Source organism: Rhineura floridana, chromosome 21 (assembly GCF_030035675.1).
Source record: "Rhineura floridana isolate rRhiFlo1 chromosome 21, rRhiFlo1.hap2, whole genome shotgun sequence".
Classification (NCBI taxonomy): domain Eukaryota; kingdom Metazoa; phylum Chordata; class Lepidosauria; order Squamata; family Rhineuridae; genus Rhineura; species Rhineura floridana.
In genome coordinates this window covers 10,560,259-10,586,762 of record NC_084500.1, presented here as the reverse complement: position 1 = coordinate 10,586,762, position 26,504 = coordinate 10,560,259, and the positions used below count along the sequence as shown (strand labels likewise).

The window sequence follows — 26,504 nt, the reverse complement described above, 5'->3', positions numbered from 1 at the left end:
GTGGCCCACTGGACAAAATTCATAGTCGCAGCCATTGCCCACTCTTCCCTCGGCTTCTCCAGGTGGTCCCCCCCAGAAAGCTCCCTATGAAGAAATGCAACCCTATCCCAAACCTAACTCATCAAATACAGAAAGCCAAATTCAGATTAAGGCAGATGGTTCCTCCGCTTGGACAGGCATCACCTCTCCCAAGTCGCAAGGGGCGGTCTCTCCCAACCATCCCACCGGGAGATATGTTCATCAGAAGAGGCTGCCCATCTAGTCCAGCATCCTGTTCTCACAGTGGCCAACCGGATGCCGATGGGAAGTCCGCAAGCAGACCTGAGCATAAGAGCACTCTTGTCTCCTGAGGCTTCCAGCAACTGGAATTCAGAAGCACACTGCTTCCGACAGCAGAGAGAGAATGGAGCCTTCAGGGTTAGCAGCTATCGATAGCCACTGATCAATAGCCATTGATTGCCAGTGGAGTTTTTGGGAGGGGGGGTTGAACCCAGGGCCAACTGAATGCAAAGTATGTGCTCAGCCTCTAAGCTACAACAGTCTTTTAAGACAGCGGTTCCCAATTCCCCCCCCATAGACCACTTGAAGATTGCTGATGGTCTGGGTGGACCCCTTAATTCTTTTTCTGCCTGCTGTAGCAACTGCAATGCTCTGTGCTAGACACCCACTGTGCTAGATGCGGTACAATTTGAAACCATATTTTACTGCTTCTTTTCTTTCCTATATTGTATGTCAATTTGCATTCCGCAGAATTCAAACTGCAATAAGATAAAACACGATCTATGTGTGTGTGTTTGGGGGGGGGGAAATAAGCAGAAAAATGCAATTCAGAATCAATAGGACTATTCGATGTAGGTGTGCCATGGAGCATCTCTGAATGAAGCTCGCAGACCACAGTTTGGAAGTCCACCAGGGGGGAAAAAATGAGCCCGCTTCTGGACATCTCAAAGCTACATCCCTCCTCCTGTTCTGCCTCCACTGTTGGAAGCAGTATGCTTCTGAATACCAGTTGCCAGAAATGTCAGGAGGAGAGAGTACTGGTGCACTCAGGTCCTGCTTACAGGCTTCACATCGGGGCTTCCAGTTGGCCACTGCGAGAACGAGACGCGGGACTAGATGGGCCTTTGGCCTGATGCAGTAGCCAGGCTCTTCCCACGTTCTACAGAAAGCCGCACGTAGGGAGGCAGTTTCCTTGCTCACGGGGCTCTCCAAGGCCTCAGGCAGGGAGCCTTTCCCAGTCCTGCCAGTGGAGAAGGGATGGGAGCATCTGTGGTCCTCCAGATGTGGCTGGACTCCAGTTCCTACCAGCCCCAGCCGGCATGGATGATCATCATGAGAGCTGAAGTGCAACCACATCTGGAGGGCCACAGATTAGTCCTCTTTCCTAGGAACTGAACCCAGGATCTTCTGTTCCCAAAGCAGGGTCTCTAGCCTATGGTCCCTCCCCAGTCTGAAACAACAGATTTCCCAAAGTGCAGGAAGGCCTGCGTCAAAGCAGCCTTTCCAATGGGCCCCAAAAATAAGGATTTGTTTATTTCAAGATATTCGTAAGTCCCTCTTCAGTCCAAAACAAAACAACTAGGGGTACAGCCGTTTTGGTCCGTAAGAAAAAAAACCCTCCACAAAACGGCATCAAATACAAACATGCAAATAACTTGATATTTATTATTTTATGAATTTATTAGATCTATATCCCGCCCTTCCTCCCAGTAGGGCAATTCATAATTTATTATCTTTTTTAATTGAGAAAACAAGAAAAACCCAACAGCATAAAAACCAGAAGAACAGACACCAGAAGACCCAGATATTTTTTTTAAAAAAAAATATTTGCCAAGTGCTGAAAAGGCATCAGGACTGGGTGTGAGACGAAGTTTACTACGGAAAGCATTCCAGAGCCGGGCTTTTCCCAGCTGCCATCCGCATCACTTCAGATGACAGGAGAGATTCAGAAAATGGCCTCTGGAACAGACACCCCCAAATCTGCTTGTCGGGCCGTATGGGGCAAGGGGACTCAGTCCTCCAGCAAGGAAGGCACCAGACACCTCACAGATCCATACCCCAAAGGCTGCTTTTGTATTGCTGTTTTTGAGCAAATTAAGAAATAGCAGAAGTCCCATCCAGACAGTAGGAGAGATGCCCCACTGTTCCATACATACCCTTTCCCCACCACACACAAGTTGGAGAAGATCTAGCCTCTCTCCCAAGCCCTCTAGGTATGCCAGAAGGGACTGGCAATGATTATAAACAACAAGTTGGTAAGCCAAGCCACAGTATTTGCAGGTTCTTGGCCCTCTGAAGATGATCCCAGAATAGTAGATTTGGAAGGGGCCTCTAAGGCCATCAAGTTCAACCCCCGGCTCAATGCAGGAATCCAGATAAAAGCATCCCTGACAGGTGGCTGTCCAGCTGCTTTTTGAAGGTCTCCAGTGCTGAAAAGCCCACCAACTCCCTAGGTCATTGGTTCCATTCTCATACCCTTTTAACAGTAAAGGAAGCTTTTCCCTGATGTTCAGCCGAAATCTGGTTTCCTGTAACTTGAGCCCATTATCTCGCATCCTGCACTCTGGGACAATCGAGAAGCTATCCTGGCCCTCCTCTGTACTTTCAAGTACTTGAAGAGAGCTATCATATTTCCCCCATGTCTTTTCAAGGCTAAACATGCCCAGTTCTTTCAGTCTCTCCTCATAGGGCTTTGTTTCCAGTCCCAGATCATCCTTGCTGCTCTCCTCTGAACCTGTTCCAGTTTGTCTGCACCCTTCTTAAATTGCAGTGTCCAGAACTGGACTCAGTACTCAAGATGAGGTCTAGCCAGTGCCAAATAGATGGGAACTAATACTTCACACGATTTATAGTTAATGCAGCCTAGAACAGCATTTGCCTTTCTTCTTAGAATTCTAGCAGGTCTGCACGCAACTCCTTGACACAGGATGTCAGCACAGATACTAGAATATAAAATCTGCTTCTCGGCAACCCCCCACACCACCACAAAGAGAATCACCACGTTCTGCACCAGCCAAAGCTTCTACTAGTCAGGAGCAGTCACATGCGCAAGGCACATGCCTGGAGCAAGAGGTCTGGGATGGAAGAAATATTCCCACTACGTTAAGTGGGCTCTGATTATGCCAGTCTCACGAGGTCGCGCTGGTGACACTGTCCAGAGAAGATCTGCAGCTCAGGTGTCACCAGTATGCCGATGAGCGCTCAGTTTGGTTACTTGGGCCAAAGTTGGGGACTGGATGTGGCTGGAGTCAATTGAGGGCCAAATCTTTTATCGCCCTTCAGGCCAAGGGTTCCCAAAGTGGTCCATGTTGACTTTCTGAAGGGGTGGGGATGGGACTGTGCAGGGGGTGACCGAAGACTTAGGAGCCGGAAAGGGCCTAGGGTGTGGGAAAGAAGTTCACAAGGCATAGTGCTAAAAATTTAATTAGGAGCTAGGAAGCTCAGAAATAAAGAGTGTGAGCATGCACAGAGTGCCCCTCCCTTTGCCAATGAGTATGTAATAAGATGGTTCTGCAACAAAACAGTATGCTGCTTTATCGCTTTACTTCCTTATTTGTTTTTCATTTTATGATTCCTAGTAATGGAGATGGATGAGCAATACAACATTGATCATATATTTCTTGATTTTCTTTCATTGATGTTCCTAAGAATTTGGGCTGGAGGCGGATGACAACTTTATAAGCTCAGCGAGGGGCTTCCCAGGCCCTTGATCAGAACAGCCTTCCCAAACCTTTGGCCTTCCAGACACTGCTCCCATCAGCCCGAGTCGGCGAGCCCAATGGCCAGAGATGACGTGGGCTAGAAGTCCAGCCATATCTGGAGGGCACCAGATTGAGGGAGGCCGATTTAGACTTTGTAAAAATGTTTTTGCATCTGGAAAATAAACCCAGCCAGCTCCACTCAAGCCAGCGCAAGAGGCCTGTATGACGCTGAACTTGGAATTACCTCAAAGTACCTCAGCACTGCTTTTGTGATGCTGCTTTTGTAAACGTCCACGAATGTTAGTAGCTGGGGTGGGGTGGGGGGAGAACTACTGGTCTGCTAGGGGGTGGCGGCAGAGAGGGGGCAGAGGAGGGCTGGAGCACTTGGGTGACCAGGCGAGTGTTTAAATACAAGGTAGAATCATAGGATAGTAGGGTTGGAAGGGGCTTATAAGGCCATCAAGTCCAACCCCCTGCTCAATGCAGGAATCCAAATCAAAGCATTCCCGACAGATGGCTGTCCAGCTGCGTCTTGAATGCCTCCAGTGTCGGACAGCCCACTACCTCTCTAAGTCACTGGTAGAGTTAAGCTCCTTTTCAAAAATCAACAAACACCTTCCAAAATTATTACTGTTAGTGGCATCCATTAAAACAGAAAACAGTTCACCTCCTCCCTCAGTTCTGGCTCTACCCCAGAGACTTTACTGTTTCCCCTCAAGATTTGGAAAAGGTGCTACGGCTCTGGAATAGGGCACTTGTTTTGCATCTATAAGGTCCCGGGTTCCATCCCTGCCGCCTCCAGTTAAAAAAAGGGATCTCATGAAGGGGGTTAGGAGAGAAGCCTTTCTCTGCCTAAGAACCTGCAGAGCCTCTACCAGTCAGAGTAGTTGATACTAAGTTGGATGGCCCAACAGGCTGACCTGGCCAAAGGGAGCATCCTACATAGAATCACAGCGCCAGAAGCAACCGCAAAAAGGCAGCTGGTCGAAGCCTTTGCTGATGGAGGAAAGCGACTGCCACAGCCTCTGTGTGAGCCATCCAGCCTCAGCTTCAAATCATCTGACCGAAGGAGAGACCCACCACCTTCCTGAGCAAATCTCCTGCCATTTCAGGCCAAAGCCAGAGACTTGGCAGTCTGAGACGGGGGAGAGGGCTACGGGTTGTATCCAGCAATAGCCCTACTCAGAGGGGACCCACTGAAAATAATGGATGAGTCCATTACTTTCACTGGGTCTACATAGTCGGATACAATCCAGTATACATTGAAATCAGGAGTGGTGAACCGCACAGGCTGATCACCTGGCACCACGATATTAGGTAATGTCTTTGCCCGCCTTCCCCCTACCCAGAGTGCTTTGCAAGGGCTTAGCAAAACCCAGCAATCAGCCAACTGGAGGTGCCTGAAATCCCCATTTTCAACTGAGCTGAGCCGAATTTTACTTGTCCCACATCTGACATCACAACACAACATCAGGGCGGGGGCAGGTGGGCGTGGCTTGGCTGACATGGCCAGGGGTGGGGCAAAGTGAGCCCCACAGACCGGAGGTTCCCCACCCCAATCTCAAGCGGAAAGGCAAAGTGTGGGGGTAAAGAGGCTCAATTTGTAAGCGAGCGTCGCACACGAGGACCAGTGGACGTCAGGGCGCTGGCCTGATCTTACACTTCCCTTTAAGGTAGGGCCCCACTCATACGGCGGGTTACGTTCCGGACCCCCGCCTAAAAGCGAAACTCCATCAATAAAATGGCACCCGACGCCCAAAAAACACCGTAAAAGCAGAACAAGTGCCATATCAGTGGGGCCTTATTCTAATTGAAAGCCGCTGTATTAGCGGGCTGCTGAAAAGCGGGGCCCTAATGTGTTTGTTTTGGACCACGAGTGTAAACTGTTAAAATCATTGAATGGATTTGTGGGGGAGGATGCTGCTGGGCTACAGCCCCCTTGCTCCTACTTGCCGCCCTGGGCAGGAGGAAGGGCGGGATAGAAATCTCATAATAAATAAATAAATAATTTTGATACGAAACAGGCAGAACTGCTCAGAAGAACACAGGCAACTGCCTTGCCCCGAGTCGGGCCCACTGGCCCATCTAGGTCAGTACTGTCCGCACTAACTGGCAGGGGCTCTCCAGGATTTCGGGCAGGGGGCAATTCCCAGCCCCGCCTGGAGACTTTCCACGTGGAAGGCATGTTCCACTCACCCGCCAGGTCTCTTCTTCTGCTCGCTGGGCTTGATGTCCTCCGACGGCGCCAGCTTGATGCCGAGAGGTGGAGGGTGCGGCTGGTGCGGCTGCAGAGGCTGATGGGCCGGAGGCTGGGGCTGGATGGCCTGCTGGACCATGTGGTGCTGGGAGATGGCCAAGACGGGCGCGGCGTAGTGGGGCAGCTGCTTCGGGCTCCCAGAAGGCGGCGTGGGGGCCTTGATGTCCGGAAGGAGCGGGCCGGTCTTCTGGATCACGGGCGCCACCAGGGGGGGGTCCTTGCCCAGGCCTGGAGGGCTGACGAGGGGCTGGTGGCGGTGGATGAGGGGCGGAGACAAGGCGCTGTGGGCTGCCAGCGGAGCAGGGCTGGCGACCATGGGGATGGGGATGACGGAAATGGGTGCCGCAAGCGGTGGGGGCGGAGGAGGGGGAGGAGCTGGGGCAGGCGGAGGCAAGGGCACCACTGCCACCGGGTCGCTGCGAGGCTCCTCAGGGCGAGAGACATGGTTAACCCTTTGCACGCTGCCCTTCTTCTGCTCCTGCTCTCGTTCCAAGCGGAGCTTCTCATGCTTTTCGTTTTCCTCTGCAAGGAAGGAAGGAGAGAGAGAGAGAGAGAGAGAGTGGAAGAATCCTGGTCGTTAATAGAAACTTCACCGTGTTTTCTGTCCCGTATTTATTTATCACAAGGGTGGGGAACCTCAGGGCCACAGGCCAAAAGTGGCCCTCCAGGCCTCCCTATCTGAACTTCAGAACTCTCCACAGACCACCACCACCCATCTTTCCCAGGTCCCCACCTGCACAGCTCCTGCTCTATGGGCCTGGCTGGAATGCGTCCTCAGACGGCAGCAATGCCTCTTGCTCATCTGAAGGCCAGAGGGGTGTATGAATGCGTCTAAGCGCCGGGATCTCTTCTCGATCATCCCAGAGTGCAGGATACGGAATAATGGGCTCAAGGTGCAGGAAGGCAGATTTTGACTGGACATCAGGAAAAGCTTCCTAACTGTTAGAGCCATATGACAATGGAACCAATGACCTAGAGAGGTAGTGGGCTCTCCGACACTGGAGGCATTCAAGACGCAGCTGGACAGCCATCTCTCAGGAATGCTTTGATTTGGATTCCTGCATTGAGCAGGGGGTTGGACTCGATGGGCTTATAGGCCCCTTCCAACTCGACTATTCTATGATTCTATAAGAAACCACCCTGCAGTACAAAGCTAAAATGTGCATTCCCTGCTCTATCCGTGCTTCCCTCTGGGCTCGTCCACCCCCAGAATGTTGCCCCCCACCCCTGCCGTCCATGACTCAGACACCTTCCCCAGCAACCCCCAATCTAGGTAGAGATCATTCCCCTTTCATCTTAACACCTAGCAGAGCTTTATTGTTGTGCCTTGCATGCAGAAGGTCCCAAGTTCGATCCCCGGGATTGCCAAGTTGAGCTGGGAAGAGGCTCCCCTGCCTGAAACCAAAGAGAAATGCTGCCAGTCAGGGTGGACAATATTGAGCCAGATGGACCAAAGGCCAGGCTCAATTTCCTATAGCAGCAATGGCACTCTGCAGACGCCCAGAGGCATTCATTATGACTCCTTTAGAACTGCGCCCTGATGAGGTCAGCCAGACTCTGCCTTCCAGTGATTTTTAACTCCTCCTCCCTCCCCAATGACGTGGAAAACAGACTAGCGAAACCAGTTCGCCTTGCTGCCATGTTATTCAGTTCAGCCTTGTTGCTTTCCTGGCAACATCCACTGGCTTCCCATGTGTTTTGACAACACACTGACTGAACTAGATAAATGAGATTTGGGTGTTGGACTGCCAAGTAAAACCATACATTTTAAAAGATGTATAACCCCACCTTTCCAACTCCTTGGATGCATGAGGCAGCTTTAAGCAATATGAAATAGTACAATTAAATGCTTAACAGCTACATCAGAAAAACAGTTAAAACACTCTCACACACACACACCAAAACCCAGATGGAAGACAAGGAATTATATCATGTTTTTTGATCGGGTAACCTTCCTGGTCAACTGCAGGAATGCTGTGGACATAATATATCTCACCTTCAGCAAAGCTTTTGACAAAGTGCCCCATGATATTCTGATTAGCAAGCTAGCTAAATGTGGGCTGGATGGAACAACTATTAGGTGGATCCGTTGGCTACAAAATCGTACACAAAGAGTTCTTATCAATGGTTCCTTCTCAAACTAGGGGAGGTAACGAGCGGAGTACAGCAGGGCTCAATCCTGGGCCCAACGCTCTTCAACATTTTTATTAATGTCTTGAAGGATCTTGGGATTGTTGTTGATCACAAGCTAAATATGAGCCAACAGTGTGATGTGGCTGCAAAAAAGGCAAATGCTATTTTATGCTGCATTAACAGAAATATTGTTTACAAATCGCATGAAGCATTGGTTCCCCTCTATTTGGCACTGGTTAGGCCTCATCTTGAGTACTGCATCCAGTTCCAGACAGTGCACTTTAAGGAGATGCAGACCAACTGGAACAGGTTCAGAGGAGGGCAACAAAGATGATCAAGGGACTTGAAACAAAGCCCTATAAGGAGAGACTGAAAGAACTGGGCATGTTTAGCCTGGAGAAGAGAAGACTGAGGGGAGATAGGATAGCACTCTTCAAGTACATGAAAGGTTGCCACACAGAGGAGGGCTGGGATATCTTCTTGATCATCCCAGAATGCAGGACACGGAATAATGGGCTTAAGTTGCAGGAAGACAGATTTCGACTGAACATCAGCAAAAACTTCCTAACTGTAAGAAAGGTAGGACAGTGGAACCAATGACCTAGGGAGGTGGTGGGCTCTCCAACACTGGAGGCATTCAAGAGGCAGCTGTTGGGAATGCTTTAACTTGGATTCCTGTATTGAGCAGGGGGCTGGACTCGATGGCCTTATAGGTCCCTTCCTACTCTATGATTCTCCAAAGGCCTTCTGAAACAGCAGAGCCTAAGCCTGCCTCCTGAAACCTTTTAAGGAGGGAGATGTGCCCCCCACCTTGGCACCTAGCATAGAAAACACCAGGTTCCTGGAGCAGGAAAGCCCCCTCTTCCGTGGTGAAAAAAATGGACTGCCTTCAAGTTGATTCCGACTTATGGCGACCCTACGAATAGGGTTTTCATGGTAAGCGGCATTCAGAGGTGGTTTACCATTGCCTTCCTCTGAGGCTGAGAGGCAGTGGCTGGCCCAAGGTCACCCAGTGAGCTTCATGGCTGTGCGGGGATTCGAATCCTGGTCTCCCAGGGCGTAGTCTGACACTCTAACCACTACGCCACACTAGCTCTCTCTTCCGTGGTACCCAGCATAAAACGTAGCTCTCTACCCCTCCTGAGCTCGCAAAGCTTTTTTGCACTTCTGAGCGCTTATTTACAAGACAGCGGTAGCAGGCAAGGCGTTCCATTCCCCCAAGATGCCCTTTAGTTCAAGCACTCCCATCCTATCCCCAAGTAAGAACAACCTTCCCCCAAGCCCTACCCAAAAGTTCTGCAAAATTTTGCAAAGATTCCATGGGGCTAGAAATGATCCGCTGAAGCAGTAAAACGCCAAAACATCCTGACTAAAAGAAAATGCATTCACTTTATCAGCCCTGTCCATTCTTATGAAAATTCAAGCAAGCAAGCTAGCATGACCATATCGTGGCGAATAAGAACCAATCCCTGCAGGATCAAGTCTGTCTAGTCCAGCACCCGATTTCAAAAGGTGGCCATGCAAATGCCTCTAGGAAGCAGCGCTTTTGCTTTGCAGCAACTGATATCCAGAGGTAAACTGCTCCTGAAGAGAGAGGTTCTAGTCCCAGCCATTGTGATTAATATGTTGTGAGCAGACATGTGTACCGTCCTCTCTAAGGTGTTACCTTGCTTGGATATCTGATCAAACAGGCCATCTACCCTGGCCTCCTGTTTCCAACAGTGGGCAGCTGAACACCACCAGGCAGCTTACAAACAGGACAGGAAGGACACAGCCCTTCCCCAGCGATCTGGACCCTGGTGTCAAGTATTTAGGGGTAGACTGCCTCTGAACAAGGCACAGGAGCTTACAGTGCAACTCTTGACATCCAGAGGAACCTGTCGCCCTCCGGGTGTTGAGGGACTCGCGCTTGCATCGTTTGATGTTTTGCTGCTGTCAGGGTTGTTTTGATGGTATAATGTATTTATATTTAATGGGGACTTTCGGTAACAAGCAGCTAAAAAGTCTAACAAATCATCATCAACCACCATTACTAGTTTTAAATTAGTTTATTGGTAATTTTCCCGTGTTTTTTCTGCAAATCAAGAGGTCTCTTGCAATCAAGGAGCATGAACATTTTGTTAAAGATCACCTCCAGTTATGCTGATTGGGGCTGATGTGGAGATGCCTGGAGTCTAGTAACATCTGGAGGGCCACAGGTTGGAGAAAGCATGGATAGGGCAGGTGTGAGGAACCATTTGCAGTCGAAGGGCAGCATTCCCTTCTGGGCAGCCTTCCAGGGGCCACATGCCAGCAGTGGGCAGGGCCAGAGGGACGAGTGAATGTTACCTCTGTACAGCAGGCTAATTTATAGAGATGCACTTCCACACCCCTTTCAGTCCTGCATCAAGACAAGCAAGAAACATTATCAGACACATCCTAGCCAGGCTTATTATTGTTTTCAAAAAAACAACAGCCAACGACAACGCAAGACAGAGAGTCCTGAAGCAGGTGAGCCGAGAGAATTACTCAACCGCAAGCAGCTACAGAGAAAGCTCCGCTCCAGCAAAAACACCGAGGGCCAGCCTCCGAGCACGTGCCTCCTGGCTGCACACTTTGGAACACAACACAGCAGGGTCAACTGGACGGCGGCCAACAGGACAGGCCCTCCTTCGCCTGCTACACACCACGTCACCAGGGCCGGCTCTCCGGCCAAGTTGTCGTGACGACATCTCACAGAGGATCTGCTGTATGGAACCTCAGCTTTTTTTGGGGGGGGGGAGGGAAGGACGGCAGAGGCAGGGGGCAGAACTAAAGCAACTGAAATATAAGACATCCGAGCCATTGCAGAATCACACGACTGCATCAGGAGTCAAAAGGCATGGGGCAAAGTTTCCTCCCAAATAGTGGATTCTGCCACTCTGCATGCTTTAATAACCTGCATTATATGAGCCTGCATGCATTTGCTGGATGATGCATCATTTCTTCTGCTTTCACGACAGGATTGGGAAGCCCTGAAGCGTGCCGAGAACAGGAACACACACACACAAATGCTTTTTCTTTTCCCCAAGCCCACTACTGTAGTTTAGAAACTTCAACCCTCTGGACCCTTAAGGGCCCTCTCAAGGAAGGCAAAATTCCCAGGAAGGGAGGGAAGAAGGGAAGGTGTGGTGAGCCAAGGTTTTGCGCACGCGCGAGCGTGCGTGCGTGTGTGTATGCATACAGATTATCTCTTTGCTTTAAAAAAGTTCCTCACAAGCCACCAACATTAAATGTCACACTAAAAGACTACAAAGGTTTTGTGGGGGGGGGGGGTTAATCAGATAAATATCCTCATTGGCTCTCCCAGGCCTTAAACATTTTCAGCAGCCTCTTACAAGACTGCAATTGGGTGGGCCTGACGGATATTTGGAAGAGCGGGAGCTCATGCCTTGCATGCAGAAGGTGCCCGGTTCAATCCCCAGCAACTCCGGAAAGGGCTGGAAGAGCTGCTGCCAGTCTGTGTCGACAATACTGAGCTAGATGGACCAACACGGCATCGGTATGAGGTAGTTTCCCACATTCAACAATGCAGATGCAAACACCAAAAATATCCTCTTACTTGGGGGAAGATAACCTCTGCACAGACAGGTGGTGGCACCTGAAGCAACATGTTTGCTCAGATCTTAATTAACAGAGGAGGGTGCACAGAGAGGTGTTCCTCAAAGCATCTGGGGCCCACTCAGCCTACTTAGGTCAAAACCAGCCCCTGAATTGAGCCTGGAAACAAACTGCTAGCCAGTGACACTTCACAAAGGACTGGAGCTCTGCTGCTATTTTGCTTTCTTGCCCTATACGTGGCCCGTCTGTTCTCCATGGAAGACAGGGAGGCATCCCTGACTGGGTTATTCCATTTGAGCCTCACAACAGCCCTGTGAGGTAGGCTAGGCAAGTGAGCAAGCTACCTAGCGAGCTTTGGACGGGGGGAGTGATGATTTTAACCTGGCTAAGAATGAAATGTGGTCACGGCGGAGGATCCGCTTCTACAAGAAAACGTGGGAGACTCTTCTGGGGAGACGCAGAAGGGATGTTTTCAAAGACTGACCACAGTGAAAGGACTTCAACTTTACCTGCGGCCCTTATAGTCACCTGGGAACTTAGGGATCTCTTTTCGCCTGCAGGAGTGACTCACGGCCAAGGGAGAAAGACATTCACACCTGCCCAGTTGGGTGGAGATCCATCGGTCCCTGTTCAGATAGGCGGCACTCGACCTAGATGAGAACTCGTACCAGATGAGTCACCTGCCATCCCAAAATATGCCTCCTGCTGCATAAACAAACCCAGAGAGAGATGCCAGCGTGGGCTCCTCCTACTGTGGCATTTGATGGCCAGTTCAACAGGCTACCACTGGCCAGCCTGCCATCAAGTTAGGACTTTTGGGGCAGAAGTCCGCCACCGTCCCCCCCAGCAGACTGACTGTGGGGGCCCTGAAATGCAACAGGGCTGGCTCACCACATTTTGAAGCAAGTGAAGTACCCATCTGAAAAGGACACACAATGCACCACAAAGTCCAGAGTCTAAAAGTTACCTAAATGCAGAAGGCAGCCCCCTCCCTTCCAGGTGCCAAAATGAAACCACCTTCCACCCTCCAAAAAACATGGGCATCAGCAAGACCAACAAAGAGGAAACGTTCAGAAAAATCCAGATGTTCTGACAAACCATGGTTGCTTGTACTACCCAAGCCATGGTTTAGACACTCTTGGCAACTTTCGTTTTCTACCCTCTCGGCATCCCACTTCATGTTACGTTTACTCTCAACCTCTGGGGTGCAGCAGCCTCTGAAGGCAGAGCCACAGCTCGCAGGTTTGACAATTTAGTTATCACACCAAACCAGAATCAGGAAGAATCTGGGTTTCCAAACCCAATTTGCAACGGTGTTTTCGAACTGCAACTGGCTGGCCAATCACAAAACCACCGTTTGTCAAATCAGACATCGCGTCAAAGCGGCAATTACGGTCCTTAAACCGGGACTTGGTTTGACGGAGCCACCCCTTCTCCTTAACCCTCACGGCTGTAGAGGAGAAGTATGAAAACGACGCTGTGGCTCAGTGGGAGACTTCTACGCTTTGCGCACCAAAGGTTCCAGGTTCAAGTCCCCACACCTTTGCATAGGACTGGGAAAGACCCCTGTCTAAAACCGTAGAAAGCCAGTCAGGGTTGAGAATATCGAGCTAGACAGACCACAACATAAGGCAACATTGCATAAGGCAACCTCCCTCATTGGCAGCGCTTTCCAAAAGCATTGCTGAACCCAGATGGCAAGTTCAGAAAAGACCACATGAATCACTGTTTTCCAACTCAAGAGGGTTTTGGTAACTCCCAATGCTTAGTGCAATCAGCTGCTTCATCATCCTTTTATCACCACCTATCATCTCCAGAACAGCCTATCGATTGCCAGACTCAGGGCTAACAAGCCAAATATACTGCCATACAGGCTTTTACAGATCGAGCTTTAAAGGCTATAGAAAAAGACAGCCAAGAAGATTCAGAGGCTAGCATTTTGGATACAGAGTTGGTTTCAGCACCCCATTCAACTGCAGATTTTATCGCCTTGCACACCAGTCTTCCCATTCCCCTTTCTGCAAAATGGGCATACTGATCTATATTGCTTAGCCATGGTGGACAGATTTTAATTCCAGGAAGAGAGAGGAGACTGCAAAGCAGTACCCTGTGTCACTCGCTCACTCGCTCACTCACTCACACACACCGGTTATCCTTTAAGACCTGGCAGGGGTAGCCAACATGGAGTGCAGCAGCATCTGGAGGGCACTAATTCCCATCATAGCCAATGATGGGAAGTGTGGCCCAGCAACATCTGGAAGGCCACAGGTTCCCCACCCCCTCACCTATTGAGTTCATGGCAGAGGCATGATTCAGACTTCTGGATCTGCACCTTAGATTACTACGCTAATTAATTCAGTCAATTTCTCCACCGCCTCTAATCCCCATGGGCTGCGTTATACCAATTATGCTCAATCCTGGGGCAAACAGTTAACATTTTTGGAAGGTCTCTGTACCAGTCCTGACGGGTCCCCGTTCAGGAACCTCAGAGCACAAGGTTGTCCTCACATCAGGGATGCGCAATGTAGATTGCAATTATTCCCATTTTACAGATTGGGGAAATGGAAAACCGATAGTCAAGGGCATCCAATAAAAACCAAGGGGGAACAGGGTTTTGAACCCAGCATTGTATCCAATACACCAGCCGCACAAGGGATTCTGTCAGTTCTGCACTCGCTTTGTTTCCCCATGGATCCAATGACCACCAGGACCGGTTCTAAAGGGCAGCCAGGTGGGGCACTGGCCCAACAGCCCCTGGACCTACAGGGGGCCCCTCAGCCACCCCTCCACTCCCACAATCCGCAGGTCCTAAACACACACCCCACTTACCTGTCTGCTGTCTTTTACCATTGCCCTTAATGAAGATGGCGGCCACGGTTTCCCTAAGGTACTGAAGCCCGTGCTTAGTTGATGGCAGAGATGTGCACACGTAGCACGCACGCATGCCATCAACAAAAATGGCAGCAGAGGCATCATCCCCTTAGGGAAATCACGGCCGCCATCTTTGTTAAGGGCAATGGTGAAAGACAGCAGACAGATAAGGGGGGGCTTGGGGGGCCACGGGCATGCAGGTGTGCACGCACGCCGGGGCCCAGGGCAAGCTGATGCCCAAGGGCCCTGGCATTCCTGGAGCCAGCCCTGAACTGCTATGCTGACCCAAGCTCTGCCAGCCAATTCACCTGGATTTTGTCACAGCTGTAGTAACAGGGTGCCCTTTGACCACGGAAGGTTTGCTGGGACAATTTCTGCTTCAACAAAACTTCCATGGAGAAATCTCCAACATCCAGTGTGCGCCTGGGATGCTGGCCTCCAAGAACCAAGGCAGAAGACAGGCAAGTGCATACACAAGACAAAAGGTGTGACTGTTTTTCCTAAGAGGGCAACTCGCTTCCCCATTGTCCTCTCCAAGAGAGGTTACGGTATTGCTTCACAACCACCTTGGAAGGTAGGTCAACCGAAAAGACATGATGTGGCCAAGGAAGTAGTTACTAAATTAAACTGGTGTGTTCTGCAGAGTGAACACCATGACACAACCAGGGGCTAGTTTTAAGCTGCTGTCTTGCAAGACAGTCACTTGTGGCAGAAGGGGAAGAGCCAAAACAACATGCCCCACCCACATTATAGCACGCTGCCCACAGCCACAGAAGCTACTCAGTCAAACCTTACCCTTGCCTCTAACCATCCTCTTCCATAAATTTGTCTAAGCCCTGTTCAGTGCCTTCTAAGCCAACAGCCATGACTGTGGCAGCAAATCCCACAAGTTAACGATGCACTGAGTGAAGAGGAACTTTTTCTTGTCTGTCCTGGATCTCAACTGCTGGTCTGCTTCGGATAGATTTCCCACACACTGCAACATTCTGTTGCAGGTCCCACTTGTATACAGCAATCTCAGTTCCCCCAGGGCCAGTCCTTAGGTAGACCAACCCACACCATCTGTAACTGCCATCAGCAGGCTTAGAGAAGCACCAAGATTTGCAGAAAACCCTTAAGGGGAAATACACAAAAACAGCCTAATGAGGACTGGGCATGATCAATGAACACAAGGGGGTGAGGGGGAGAGATAACGGGAACACCTAACTGACTGGGTAATGGAATGGAGTACCTTGGAAGAGGGCATGGCTGGCTGAGTGGAACCTTGAACAGGGTTGCAACATTTTCTAGCAGGTTTCACATGGGACGTCTCTTACCACAGTTTAGCCCTATGTTACCTCTCCGTTCCCTGGATTTTTCCAAGAACCTGCAGCAGGCTTCATAGCAGAGGCTTGACAGGTAAAGGTCCCTTGCTCATGTGCTGTAACCTTTCTATAGAGCAACTCTAATCCCCTGTGATGCCACAGATCTAAAATGGAGGGGGGGTCAGGAACAAAGTACTGCTGTCCCATCCAGAAGTTCACTGGGTGACCTTGGGTAGGTCACGGTCTATCAGCCTAACCAACCTCGCAGGGCTGTTGGGAGGAAAACCATGTGTGCTGCCTTGCACTCCAAGGAAAATGAGGAAGTAGTAACAACAACAAAAACAGGTGAGTGTGAAAAGCGGGTTCTTCTGAGTGACACCTGTCCTGCCATTCTCAGGCTTTTTCTCTCTCTTTTTCCTGTTGTGGCTGAATTTTAATTTCCTTCCCATCCACCTTTTCTCCAGTGACTCACTGGTGAGCCAGTATGTTTCAGGCTCCCTCCCATCAGATATGACGCACATGAAAACACACACACCTAATCCTCCCTCATGGTTGCACAAGGTGTATCCACCGCTGACCTGCCACCCATCCCAAGACAAAATGAGGGCAAGGGAACGACCCAGGAAAAGGGAATCCCCAGGAACTCTCCTGGCAAGAGATTTCGAGGCCACCTGTCGAGCTTTTCACATGATGAACAGGAAGCTGAGAGGACCCCCCATTCCTTTGCCAGTACAACTCTCTCTCCCTCAAGGCATTATTTAAAGATTTAATAACAGCTGCATGGAGCAGTGGCCTTCAGTAAAGCAAACCACCAGCACCACCAACCCAAGTCATGGAAAAACTATCCAGGGGTTCCCCTATTTTTGAAAGGCAAAGATTGGACCGTGAACATGGGTGTCACTTGCTTTCGTCCCTTCAACATGCACGGAACTTTAAAAAAAGAAGTGCAAAATATCAGGTCTCTGCCCCCAAGGAGCTTGCAATCTATAACACACACTGGGAGGGGGAAGGGACAGGCAAAGGCAGTAGCGGACAGCATGGTGGATCAGCAGCGCACGCCCAAGTTGCTGCTGCTGACTGAGATGGGAGGGGCGGGGAGGCGGGCACCTGGCACAAACGCTTCTGTAGGAGCGCTGGATGGGCTGCACGGGGAGGGGGCGCTCACCCCAATCTCCCTGCTGCGTCACCCCTCTGCCTCTTTGTAAGCGGCAGCGACTCAGCTGTTGGGGAGAGGGACATCGTGGCACGCGAGACTGCAGCAGGTGGGGTGGCATCTTTTAATGCTCTGCACACCGAAGAAAGGCCCTTCCCTGCTGTGATACCTACCCCGGAGTAAGGGGGACCTCAGCCCCTTCTTCCAGCTGCTGGTAATAGATAGATACATCCAAGTTTCTGGCATAGCAGCAGGTCAACCGGGATGGGGGGGGGGAACCTTCCGGCTCGGGGTGTGTGTGCTAATCTTTATCTCCCCCTCATGGGTCAATTCTGACAGGTGGGCAGGGCAACCCACTTGCCAAACAGGGTATTGTGATGTCACATGATTGACAGGCAGGCTGCCGGCCCATCTGTCGAAACGCCTTGCATGGGGTCCCCACAGGGCAAGGAGCACCGCCTGCCCTGTGCTTTGTGGTCCTCCCCACGCTTCTCTTTCATCCGCGCACACGGGCATACACCGATGTCAGAGGTGGAAAGGAGCCACACGGGCAGCTTCAAAGAGCAACGCTGGGAGGGAGAAGTGACTTCCACTGAATGCTTTCCGCTTTCCCCTCCTTGAGCAAGGCACTTCCTCACTGCTCACTGGCTGAGAGTTGTTAAGATGCTGGCAGTAGTTCAGGAGAGACGCCTATGCCCCCCCCCAAAGCTACAATCCCCAGAGCTCCCTGGGAAGAGTGATGGACTGCTAAACCATTCTGCGAATTGGAGCTCTGCGAGGTGAATAGGGATCTCCCAATAACTCTTGGCACCCTTCACAAGCTACAGTTCCCAGGATTCTTTGGAGGAAGCCATGACTGTTAAAAGTGGTATGATACCGCTTTAAATGTATATTTAAAGATGGGCTCATTGTCACCCACAATTCAGAGTAGTGAACCAGGTCTGCCGAATGGCAAAGTGAGAATTGCGGGCAGTCTAGCAAGATCCATCCCATAGTTGAACGGAACCTTACAAGGCACACGCATGGACAGAACCTTTGCTCTGAACAGACAGGGATGTGCAAGGAGGCAGCATCCAGTTCAGGGGCAGCCAACATGGTGCCCTCCAGACATTGCTAGACAACAACTCCCACTACACAACTTCTCACCGGTGACCATGCTGGCTGGGGTTGATTGTATTCCAACAACTGCAGGGAGGGCACCATGTTGGCTGCCCCTGACCCAATTCATAACCAAGTTAGGGATAACTTCCTTCTTTTGGTTCTTAAGGGATGCATATTTCACCACAACCTGACCACTGGTTTCAACTCAAGAGACTTATTGCCGGTCTGGTCTTTGTGCTGGTCCACTTCTGGGGGAGGGAGTGGGCTATCGCCAGGCTCATCTGGTCACAGAGGGAGATGGGACCACTAACAGCATCAGGGTCAAAGGGGACCACGGCACAACATCGTCAGAGTGCTTTTAATCCTCTGAAGCAGGCCCAGGGGCCCTCCAGATTTCCCTGGGGCTCCAACTCCCATCATCCTTGACCACCCCCCATGACGCCTGGGGCTGATGGGAGTTGGAGTCCAACAACAACTAGAGGGCCACACATGTTCCCCATCCCTAGGCTAAAGGAACAGGCAAATAAAATGTTTCCCAGGTGATCTCAAATCCAGGCACAGATCTGCTTCTGCAAGCAGAAGAACACCACCCTTTGGATTGTTCATTGCTCAGGGAATAGTTCCTTCACTCAGGGTGGCAGGGCATTCTTGGTGGTGGCCCTCAGATGACACAACCACTTGCCTGCCAAATTCAGCATCGTGGCCCTTTTTTAAAACTGGATATAAAGACCAGTCTATTTAGACAGCCTCTACATCAGTGATAGCCAATGTGGTGCCCTCTATGTATTTTGTGCCCCACCTCCCATTATCCCCGGCCACTGGCCAGGCTGGCTAGGGCTGGTGGGAGTTGCAGTCCAACAACAGCTGGACTGAGCACCATATTGGCTTCTTCTGCTTTAATGGCTCTCCCTAGATGCCGTCTTACACCTCCATTCACTGTACCCATTTTGATGGCTATTTTTGTTTTATGTGTGTTCTCTGCCTCAAACAATTCTCATATCGAAAAGCAGGTTACACAGTCTCTGGGGGGAAAAAAATACAAAATTTGCTAGATTGCACGACATTGCTTGCTAGGGGCCCAACCTTTTGGGAGAGAAATAAGATAATACCCAAATAAAACCTGGAAGGAGGGAGATAAACCTAGTTCTGGGGCTCCGTATCTAAACAAACATCAGTTGTCATGCTCAAAGCCCCCAAACAGAAACCATCTGTGTGTCGGCCAAATTGTAAGTGGGGTCTGTAACAAAATGTTGCACCGTGGAATACTCCTCCTTCAGGAATCCAGCTAGCCAGAAATGCCCCCTTCCAGGATACTCCATTGCCTTCCCTTCTGGTTTCCCATTTCCCTCCCTGTCCCCAACAATCAGGCATCCTTGCCCACAGAACAGTAGGCTGGGGGGGGGGGGGGGTCCTCACTCTTGTGTATGGGTCATTCCGCTTTGACTACATAAGTGAAAGCACTCAGAGAGCTGAACTGGATTTAGAACAGTGGTTCCCAAATGTGGTCCATAAGCTTCATGCAGGTGGTCCATGGCATGTCCGCATTAAATATTCATAATGATTTTTAACTGTATTTTTATATTGTATTTTTACTGCATTGCACGATTAATTCTATGGAATGCAAATTGTAATACAGTAAAATGCAATGTAAGAGATAATTAAAAATCATACAGCATCTAGCGCCGCGCATTACAATCGCTACAACAGGCAGAACGACGCATTAAGCAGTCCACCAAGACCATCAACACTTTTTCAAGGACTCAGCAGGGGGGAAGTTTCAAACCGCTAATTTAGAACATAGGATGATTGAACTAGGCCAGACACTTAAAATATGATTGCACTTAAAAGTACAATTAAAATTAGTATTTCAGGTCAGATCGGACAATACCCATCTCCAATCCTGCCCATAAATGCTTACATTTATACTGTAAGCTCCTGAGGGCAGAGACCTGCCTGTTTTGCTTATGTTATACTATAAGGTATCACTGCATCATAGAAACAGTGAGGCATTAAAAAGTGGGGAAAATATTGTGTCATTGGAACCGGCTTGTTTGCTTATGATCTAAGGCTCTGCTCCTGTAGATCAACACCAGATTCGCTCCTTGTGGAAGGGCAAACATGGATACCTGACAGAGGCTTCTTAGATGTTACAGATAAACCAGGATAAAGCTGACCGTGGTTTAAGCACAACCGAATAGCACAACCGAATAGCACAACGGAAGTAAATGGCAGCTATTCCTTGGGAGTAAAGACACACCAATATTAAAAGGTAAAGGTGTCCCCGCACTTGTAGTGCGAGTCGTTTCCGACTCTTAAGGTGACGTCTTGCGACATTTACTAGGCAGACCGTATATATGGGGTGGGATTGCCAGTTCCGTCCCCGGCCTTTCTTTACCCCCCAGCATATGCCGGGTACTAATTTTACCAACCACGGATGGATGGAAGGTTGAGTGGACCTCGACCCCTTTTACCAGAGATTCGACTTCCTCCTTCCGTTGGAATCGAACTCTGGTCGTGAGCAGAGCTTTCGGCTGCGTTACTGCCGCTTACCACTCTGCGCCAAAATTAAGGACAATCTATATATCTGAAAGACCACCTGCTTCCCTGCAGACCCTCTTGGGTGTAAGATCAGCGGAGGGGGCCCTTTTGCAAGTTCCACCACTCTTGCAAGCTCGGAGGGGTTGGTGGCTCGGGAGAGGGCCTTGTCTGTGGTGGCCCCTAAGTTGTGGAACTCCCTCCCCACCGAGGTGCGTCTGGCAACTTCACTGTACAGTTTTAGGTGAATGTTGTTAAGATGCACCTCTTTACCCTGGCCTTTGACACCCAAGATGTGTACTTTAAGGACCCATCCTATTTGGGATTTCAGATTGTTTTTAAATTGTTTTTGATGTCATAATTTAAAACTGTTGTAACCTGCCCTAGGACCTTTGGGTGAAAGGCAGGTAATAAATGACGATAGTAAAAATACAATAGCTCACAAGGATATAGTGTTTATTTTATTCGCAGCTGCTAGATTACAAACAGCAGCTCAATGGAAACCAGCTGGCTAGACAAGAGTATGGGAGATCACCCCATCCAAAAGGCTGGTGCGGCACAGCAGGGTAATACGCAGTTTGTCTCAAAAGGTCAAATTTGTTCAAAACTGGTCCCCATTTTTGCCTTACGTTATATATCTGTTTCGATGAGGTCCCCACCAATTTCCCAAAATTTGCTTTGGAAGGGCTATTTAAACCAGTCTTCTGAAATGGTTTAATCTGTTTCTTGTGCTTGGCTATTGTCATCCAAATAAAGGTATACAGAAAATGTTGAACATACATGTTAATGTATCTTTTTTCCCTGGACTTGCAAGTTAGTTTTGTTTAATTTTTATATTAGAATTCAGAGAACCAGTGTCGTGTAGTGGTTAAGGTGCTGGACTACGACCTGGGAGACCTGGAGACCAGTGTTCGAATCCCCACACAGCCATGAAGCTCACTGGGTGACCTTGGGCCAGTCACTACCTCTCAGCCTCATGAAAACCCTATTCACAGGGTCGCCCTAAGTCGGAATCGACTTGAAGGCAGTACATATTGGAATTTGTTTTTAAAATGAAGACAATAATAATATAAGACTGTTAAAATAGACAACACGTTTAATATTCAATTGTCTATTAAAAGAGGGCACAGTCAAATTGCATAAATATATTAAACCTATTTAGCAAATAAACTGGAGGAGCCACAGATGCTTGCTTTGCAGTGTCCACACTGCATGGACATCCCTGCTTTATCCCTACCAGCAAAAAGAAAAGACAGAAAAAAGAGAAAGCAAATCAGGTTTCAGCATGAAAGGCATTACATCTTCCCTGCATATATCTTGGTACTATTACTATACAAAAGCAAAGCCTGTATTCTATCAGATGACCCACAAAAGCACAATATATATTAATCTCTTTTAGTAAATAAAGATATAGCGATGTCCCTGTTTTAAAGGATGGCCCTGTCACATGAGATCGAACAGGGCCAGCACCAGGCATCCTTGGGTAACTGTTAGGGCCCCAGCACCTTGCCAGGGCCCACTACTGATGCCTTTTCTTCCCTTGTTGTCTAACTCTTTTCCTGGCCCAGCATGGCAAGCAGCGCTCAGTAGCTGGATCCAGCTTACCCTTTCGATTTCCCACAATGCCCCTGACCTTGTATTGTTCAAGGGCATTGTGGGAAATTAAAAGGGTGACTAGACACAGCCACCCAGCACTGCCACAAGACCCACTCACAGAGAAGGCCCACCACTTTGCCCAGCCCCCAAATATGGAGCCAGCCCCAAGAACTAAGGGTCTTTTAATCCAGCATCCTTCCTGCTCTAACCAGACGCTGCTGGGTAGCCCACAAAAACAGGACATGAAGGAAAACCTTCTGTTGCTTTTCTCCAGCAACTGGTTTTCAGAAGCACACTGCCTGACCATGGAAGAGCCATTAAGCCCCTCAACAAAACTGTCTCCAAGATAGTGTCCAAATCCCGCTCGGTCTGCATGAACACTGTTGCTTTATCCCTAGTGGTAACACCTCCCCTCTCCTTCCACCAGATGTGGATTGAAAAGCAGATTTCAGTGTGACATATTAATTCTCAAATATTGCCACACACACTCATTATGACCATTTGTTATTATGTAAAAGCAAGGTTCATCAGTGCTCTGGTGACAAGGAAGCACAGAAAATGACGTTCAAGCATGAAACTAAGCCTGCGAACAACTTGGTGATTGTGATGTGAGCCAGATACAGATTTTAAAAAGGAAACCTCTGGATTAAAAAAAATGGGGTGGGGTGGGAGAAAGGGGGAGATGAGATGGTAGTGAGGAGTCACATGCAGGATCTTAGCTCTGCCCTACACATACCTCAATAGTAGTAATACATTATTATTGTTATTATTATTATTATTATTATTATTGCACAGTCCACATTCCAGTCTGTCTACAGGGATATAGCGGTTGTTACTACAAGCCTGACAGATACAAGATGTGGATTACAAAGATCAGGATTTTAGATCTTCCTAACTGTTCCTAACTTTTATTATTAAATATCAAAACAATATTTAATTATTCTGTAACACAGCCTGCACTCCAGACAACCTACACAGATATGGCTGTTGTGTACTACACGCCATGAACAGACAAATGAATGAGATTGCATTGAAATCTCATCTGTGGACACTTCAGTATAGACTGTGCTATAAAAGAACAACATGAACATTCGGATGATCCCAGATCCAGCATTTCCTATCACACCGATTTTTATTCTTAAATCCAGTGTTCTCATTTTATCAGATTGCAGCATAAAGGGGTATGCAGGGTTGCACCCCTCCCCCAAGACCTCCCCAAATCCTTCACTGTTAAAATAACAACATTTTATGTTGTTCTTCTGCACCGCACAGCCCCCTCCCCACTCTGATTTGCCTGCATGGCTATTAGCGGGTTGTACCAGGAGCCACAACAAAATAAATAAATAGAGATCCGGATTTTGGAAGGAAAAAAACCTCTGTAATCAGATCACAGTGTATAAAGGGCACCCTGGTTCTTAGATCTCTCTGGTCTGCATTTTACTTCCGTTTATCGTCATTATAATCAAAGCTCATCATCATCATCATCGTTACTGCAGCACAAACAAGGGAGGGCAGGCCCTCTCCTCCCACCACCCTCGTGCACGCACGAACGCGGGCGCGCGCGCAGTGTGTTGCAAGACCGGAGGCGCGCACCCAACCAGACAGCCAGCAGCGCCACCAGAAGGCGTGTCCCCAGCGCACGTGGTCGAGGGCAGGGCCTTGACACGTCATCCGCTTTCCCCCCAACCAATGGAAGGCGTTTGGAACGCAAAAGCAAACAAGCACGTTCCAAAGGGAACGTTGAGGGGGGGGGCAACGTTCCATTGTGCCCTTAGATCTCGACCACGCGCTAAGGCAGGCTGCACCCCTCCGGAATTTTTTATTTTATATTATTTCGGGGTTGCTTACTTTCTCCCCTCCTCCAGTCCACCAACAGCCCTTTTGGATCTCTTTCCCGGCAGATTTCCCAGGGAGGGCGGGGGGGGGGGAGCATCACGTCATCAGACGAAAGAGGCGGAACAAGTTACGTGCATCATATGACTCCCCCTCCCTCGCGTATGTCATTTTTATTAAGGGGGGGGGAACCCTAACGATCTGGAGCGCATCAGCCCCGCCACCGCCCTCCAGCAGCACGATAAGGAAACGTTTTCCCTCTAGTTACTGCTCCCAAATAAATAATAGCCCTCCTCTGTAACAAAACAACAGGTCTGGTTTTGTTACGGAGGGGAAGGGCAGGAGGGAGGCTCGCTTTTTTTTAATGATGCTTTCTTGGCGCAGAACTCCCTGACATCGCCCGCCCGCCTCTTAAAGCGGGCGCGCCTTTGCTCGCTTTCGCTCAAAAGTTTAGATTTAAGCAACATTAAAATCGCCTGAAAAGGGATTGTTTGGTGGACGGATGAAAGGAAGTTCGCGGGAGTATACATGAACTAATCATAATCAAGCATCGTTAATTATGGCTATTATGTGGACTGCTTCGGTGAACTACAAGCACGTTGCAAGCGTTGTCTCGCGCGCCCCCTCACATTGCAGAGCGGGAAGGGATCAGGGATTTGGGGGTTGGGGGTGGCGAGAGCTACAATCGCAGAGGGAACCCGTCGATCTGCAGAAAACGAATGGGTTGCATATATATCTCTCGGCGAGCATGTGTCAGCAAATCCAGAATAAATGCAACATTTAAATCCACGCTGGAAACGTTCCCGCCCCCGTCCCCGTCGTAATCCTAGACACCTGGGAGTAACTCCCATAGAACTGAATGGGTCTTGCTCCCGAGTAGACAGGCATAGATCGGGCTTGTTAGATGAGGCGGTCTGCGAGCCTCACAACCCCCGCTTCCTTGGGCAATCGTTTTACAAACCAGATGCAAAAATCTTTCCGCTCACCCCGCCCAAAGGTTCCTTTCAAATAAAACTTTCAAAACCGGGGAAGAGAAAAGACGCTTCCAATTAGGAAACCGACCAGAAATCAGCTGACTCGGGTCTTCGTTGCAAAAACCTGAGCTACGAAAAACAAACACTGAGTTTAAAGTGGAGAGGGAGTTCCCCCTAACCCGCCAAAATAATATTATAGCATGCTTACGCTAGCCAGCGATCCAAGCCGAGCCGCAATGAACTCGGCGAAATTTACTCCCATGTAAAAAACGTGCACGGGATTGCACCCTCGAGGCAGAGCAACCCGAGGCTTCAAAAAGCTGCGCGTCTACGCGAGGGGAGTTGGGTCCCAGGGCTGGGCAGTTCAGCGGGGCTTGCTTCCGAGTAAAAACGCCCTTCGGATCGCGTCGCAAAGTTGGCTTCTCTTTGCACAATGAAGGGAGAGGATGCCAACTTTTCCTTCTTTTTTTTTTAGGTCGGCGCTGTTCTGCCTTTCTGAAAAGCCACCCGGAGCCTGCCTTGGCGTGCAGTCTTCCATGCCTGCCCCCGCCATCACCACACCTCGCTTACCACGTGTTTTCTGTTGTTGCTGCGCTTGCCATTCCAAGTACCTGGCCGCTTCTAACAACGTCTCAATGCTCATTTCTCGGGGCTGCGTTTCAGCGGAGGATCCAAAGCCTCGGGAAGACTTGAAACCCCCGGAAAATAAAAAAGGGAAAGGGTCAGAATAAAAAAACCCTCCACGCTTCCAAGCCCCGTTGCAGGGTTTTCTTTTTGCCTTTTGCGAAAGGGAGACGGGGGGGGGGAGAAGAGAAACAGAAAATGATAAAAAGCCAGAACCGGCCCAGGCGATCACCCCGAGCCCCTGCGAACCTTCCAGACAAGGAAAAGGCTTTGTAACAAGATGGCGATGTGTAACAGAAACACAACAAGGAAAAAAGGGACTGACACTGCCCTCGGCTACTATACGGAGAGTAGCAGGCAAAACCCGGTCTGGATTCCAGCAGCTCGCCAGACGGGAGCGCTGCTTTCTCTCTTGACAGGACGGGGAGTTTCCGTTTATACATGAAAGCTGCATGACGTTGCTTAAAAGGAAACAAAACCCTCTTCCTGGGCGGTGATATTTCGGGCTGCACGTGGAAGTTGGCATGTTTGGCTGTTTTTTTGCCTACATTCTTTGCAGGTAGAAAACTAGGGTGTCAGGTTCAGGCTAGCATTCTCTTTTGGTGCTTTCTTTCACAGAGCATCATCCTCATACACATCTTTGCCTGCACTCTGAAGTGGTAACTGTCCAATTAAAACAAACAAGTATTATCATTTAATCAGGCCGCCTTTACAAATTTGGCCTATGACGAGGAGCCGAAACAGGTCTGGGCCACAAGGAAAAAATCACAGAGGATCAGCCTAGTTAGTTTGCTGAGGTAAAAACAGCAAAGAATCACCGGACACCTGAGGTGCTAACAGATT

The 26,504-nt window shown here is 49.4% G+C and overlaps 1 protein-coding gene across 2 annotated transcripts in view; it reads right to left on the bottom strand.

Moving 5' to 3' along the window:
• Positions 1-26,071, bottom strand: part of MNT (MAX network transcriptional repressor) — a 73,117-nt gene extending 47,046 nt beyond the window's left edge. For both annotated transcript variants that reach the window (XM_061605108.1, XM_061605109.1), the window contains exons 1-2: positions 25,608-26,071; positions 5,898-6,480 (exon numbers count right to left, since the gene is read on the bottom strand). In XM_061605108.1, coding sequence (XP_061461092.1) covers positions 5,898-6,480; positions 25,608-25,680 — 656 coding nt within the window. In that variant the 5' untranslated portion in view covers positions 25,681-26,071. The remainder of the gene's footprint in view (positions 1-5,897; positions 6,481-25,607) is intronic.
• Between the last annotated feature and the right edge of the window lie 433 nt (positions 26,072-26,504).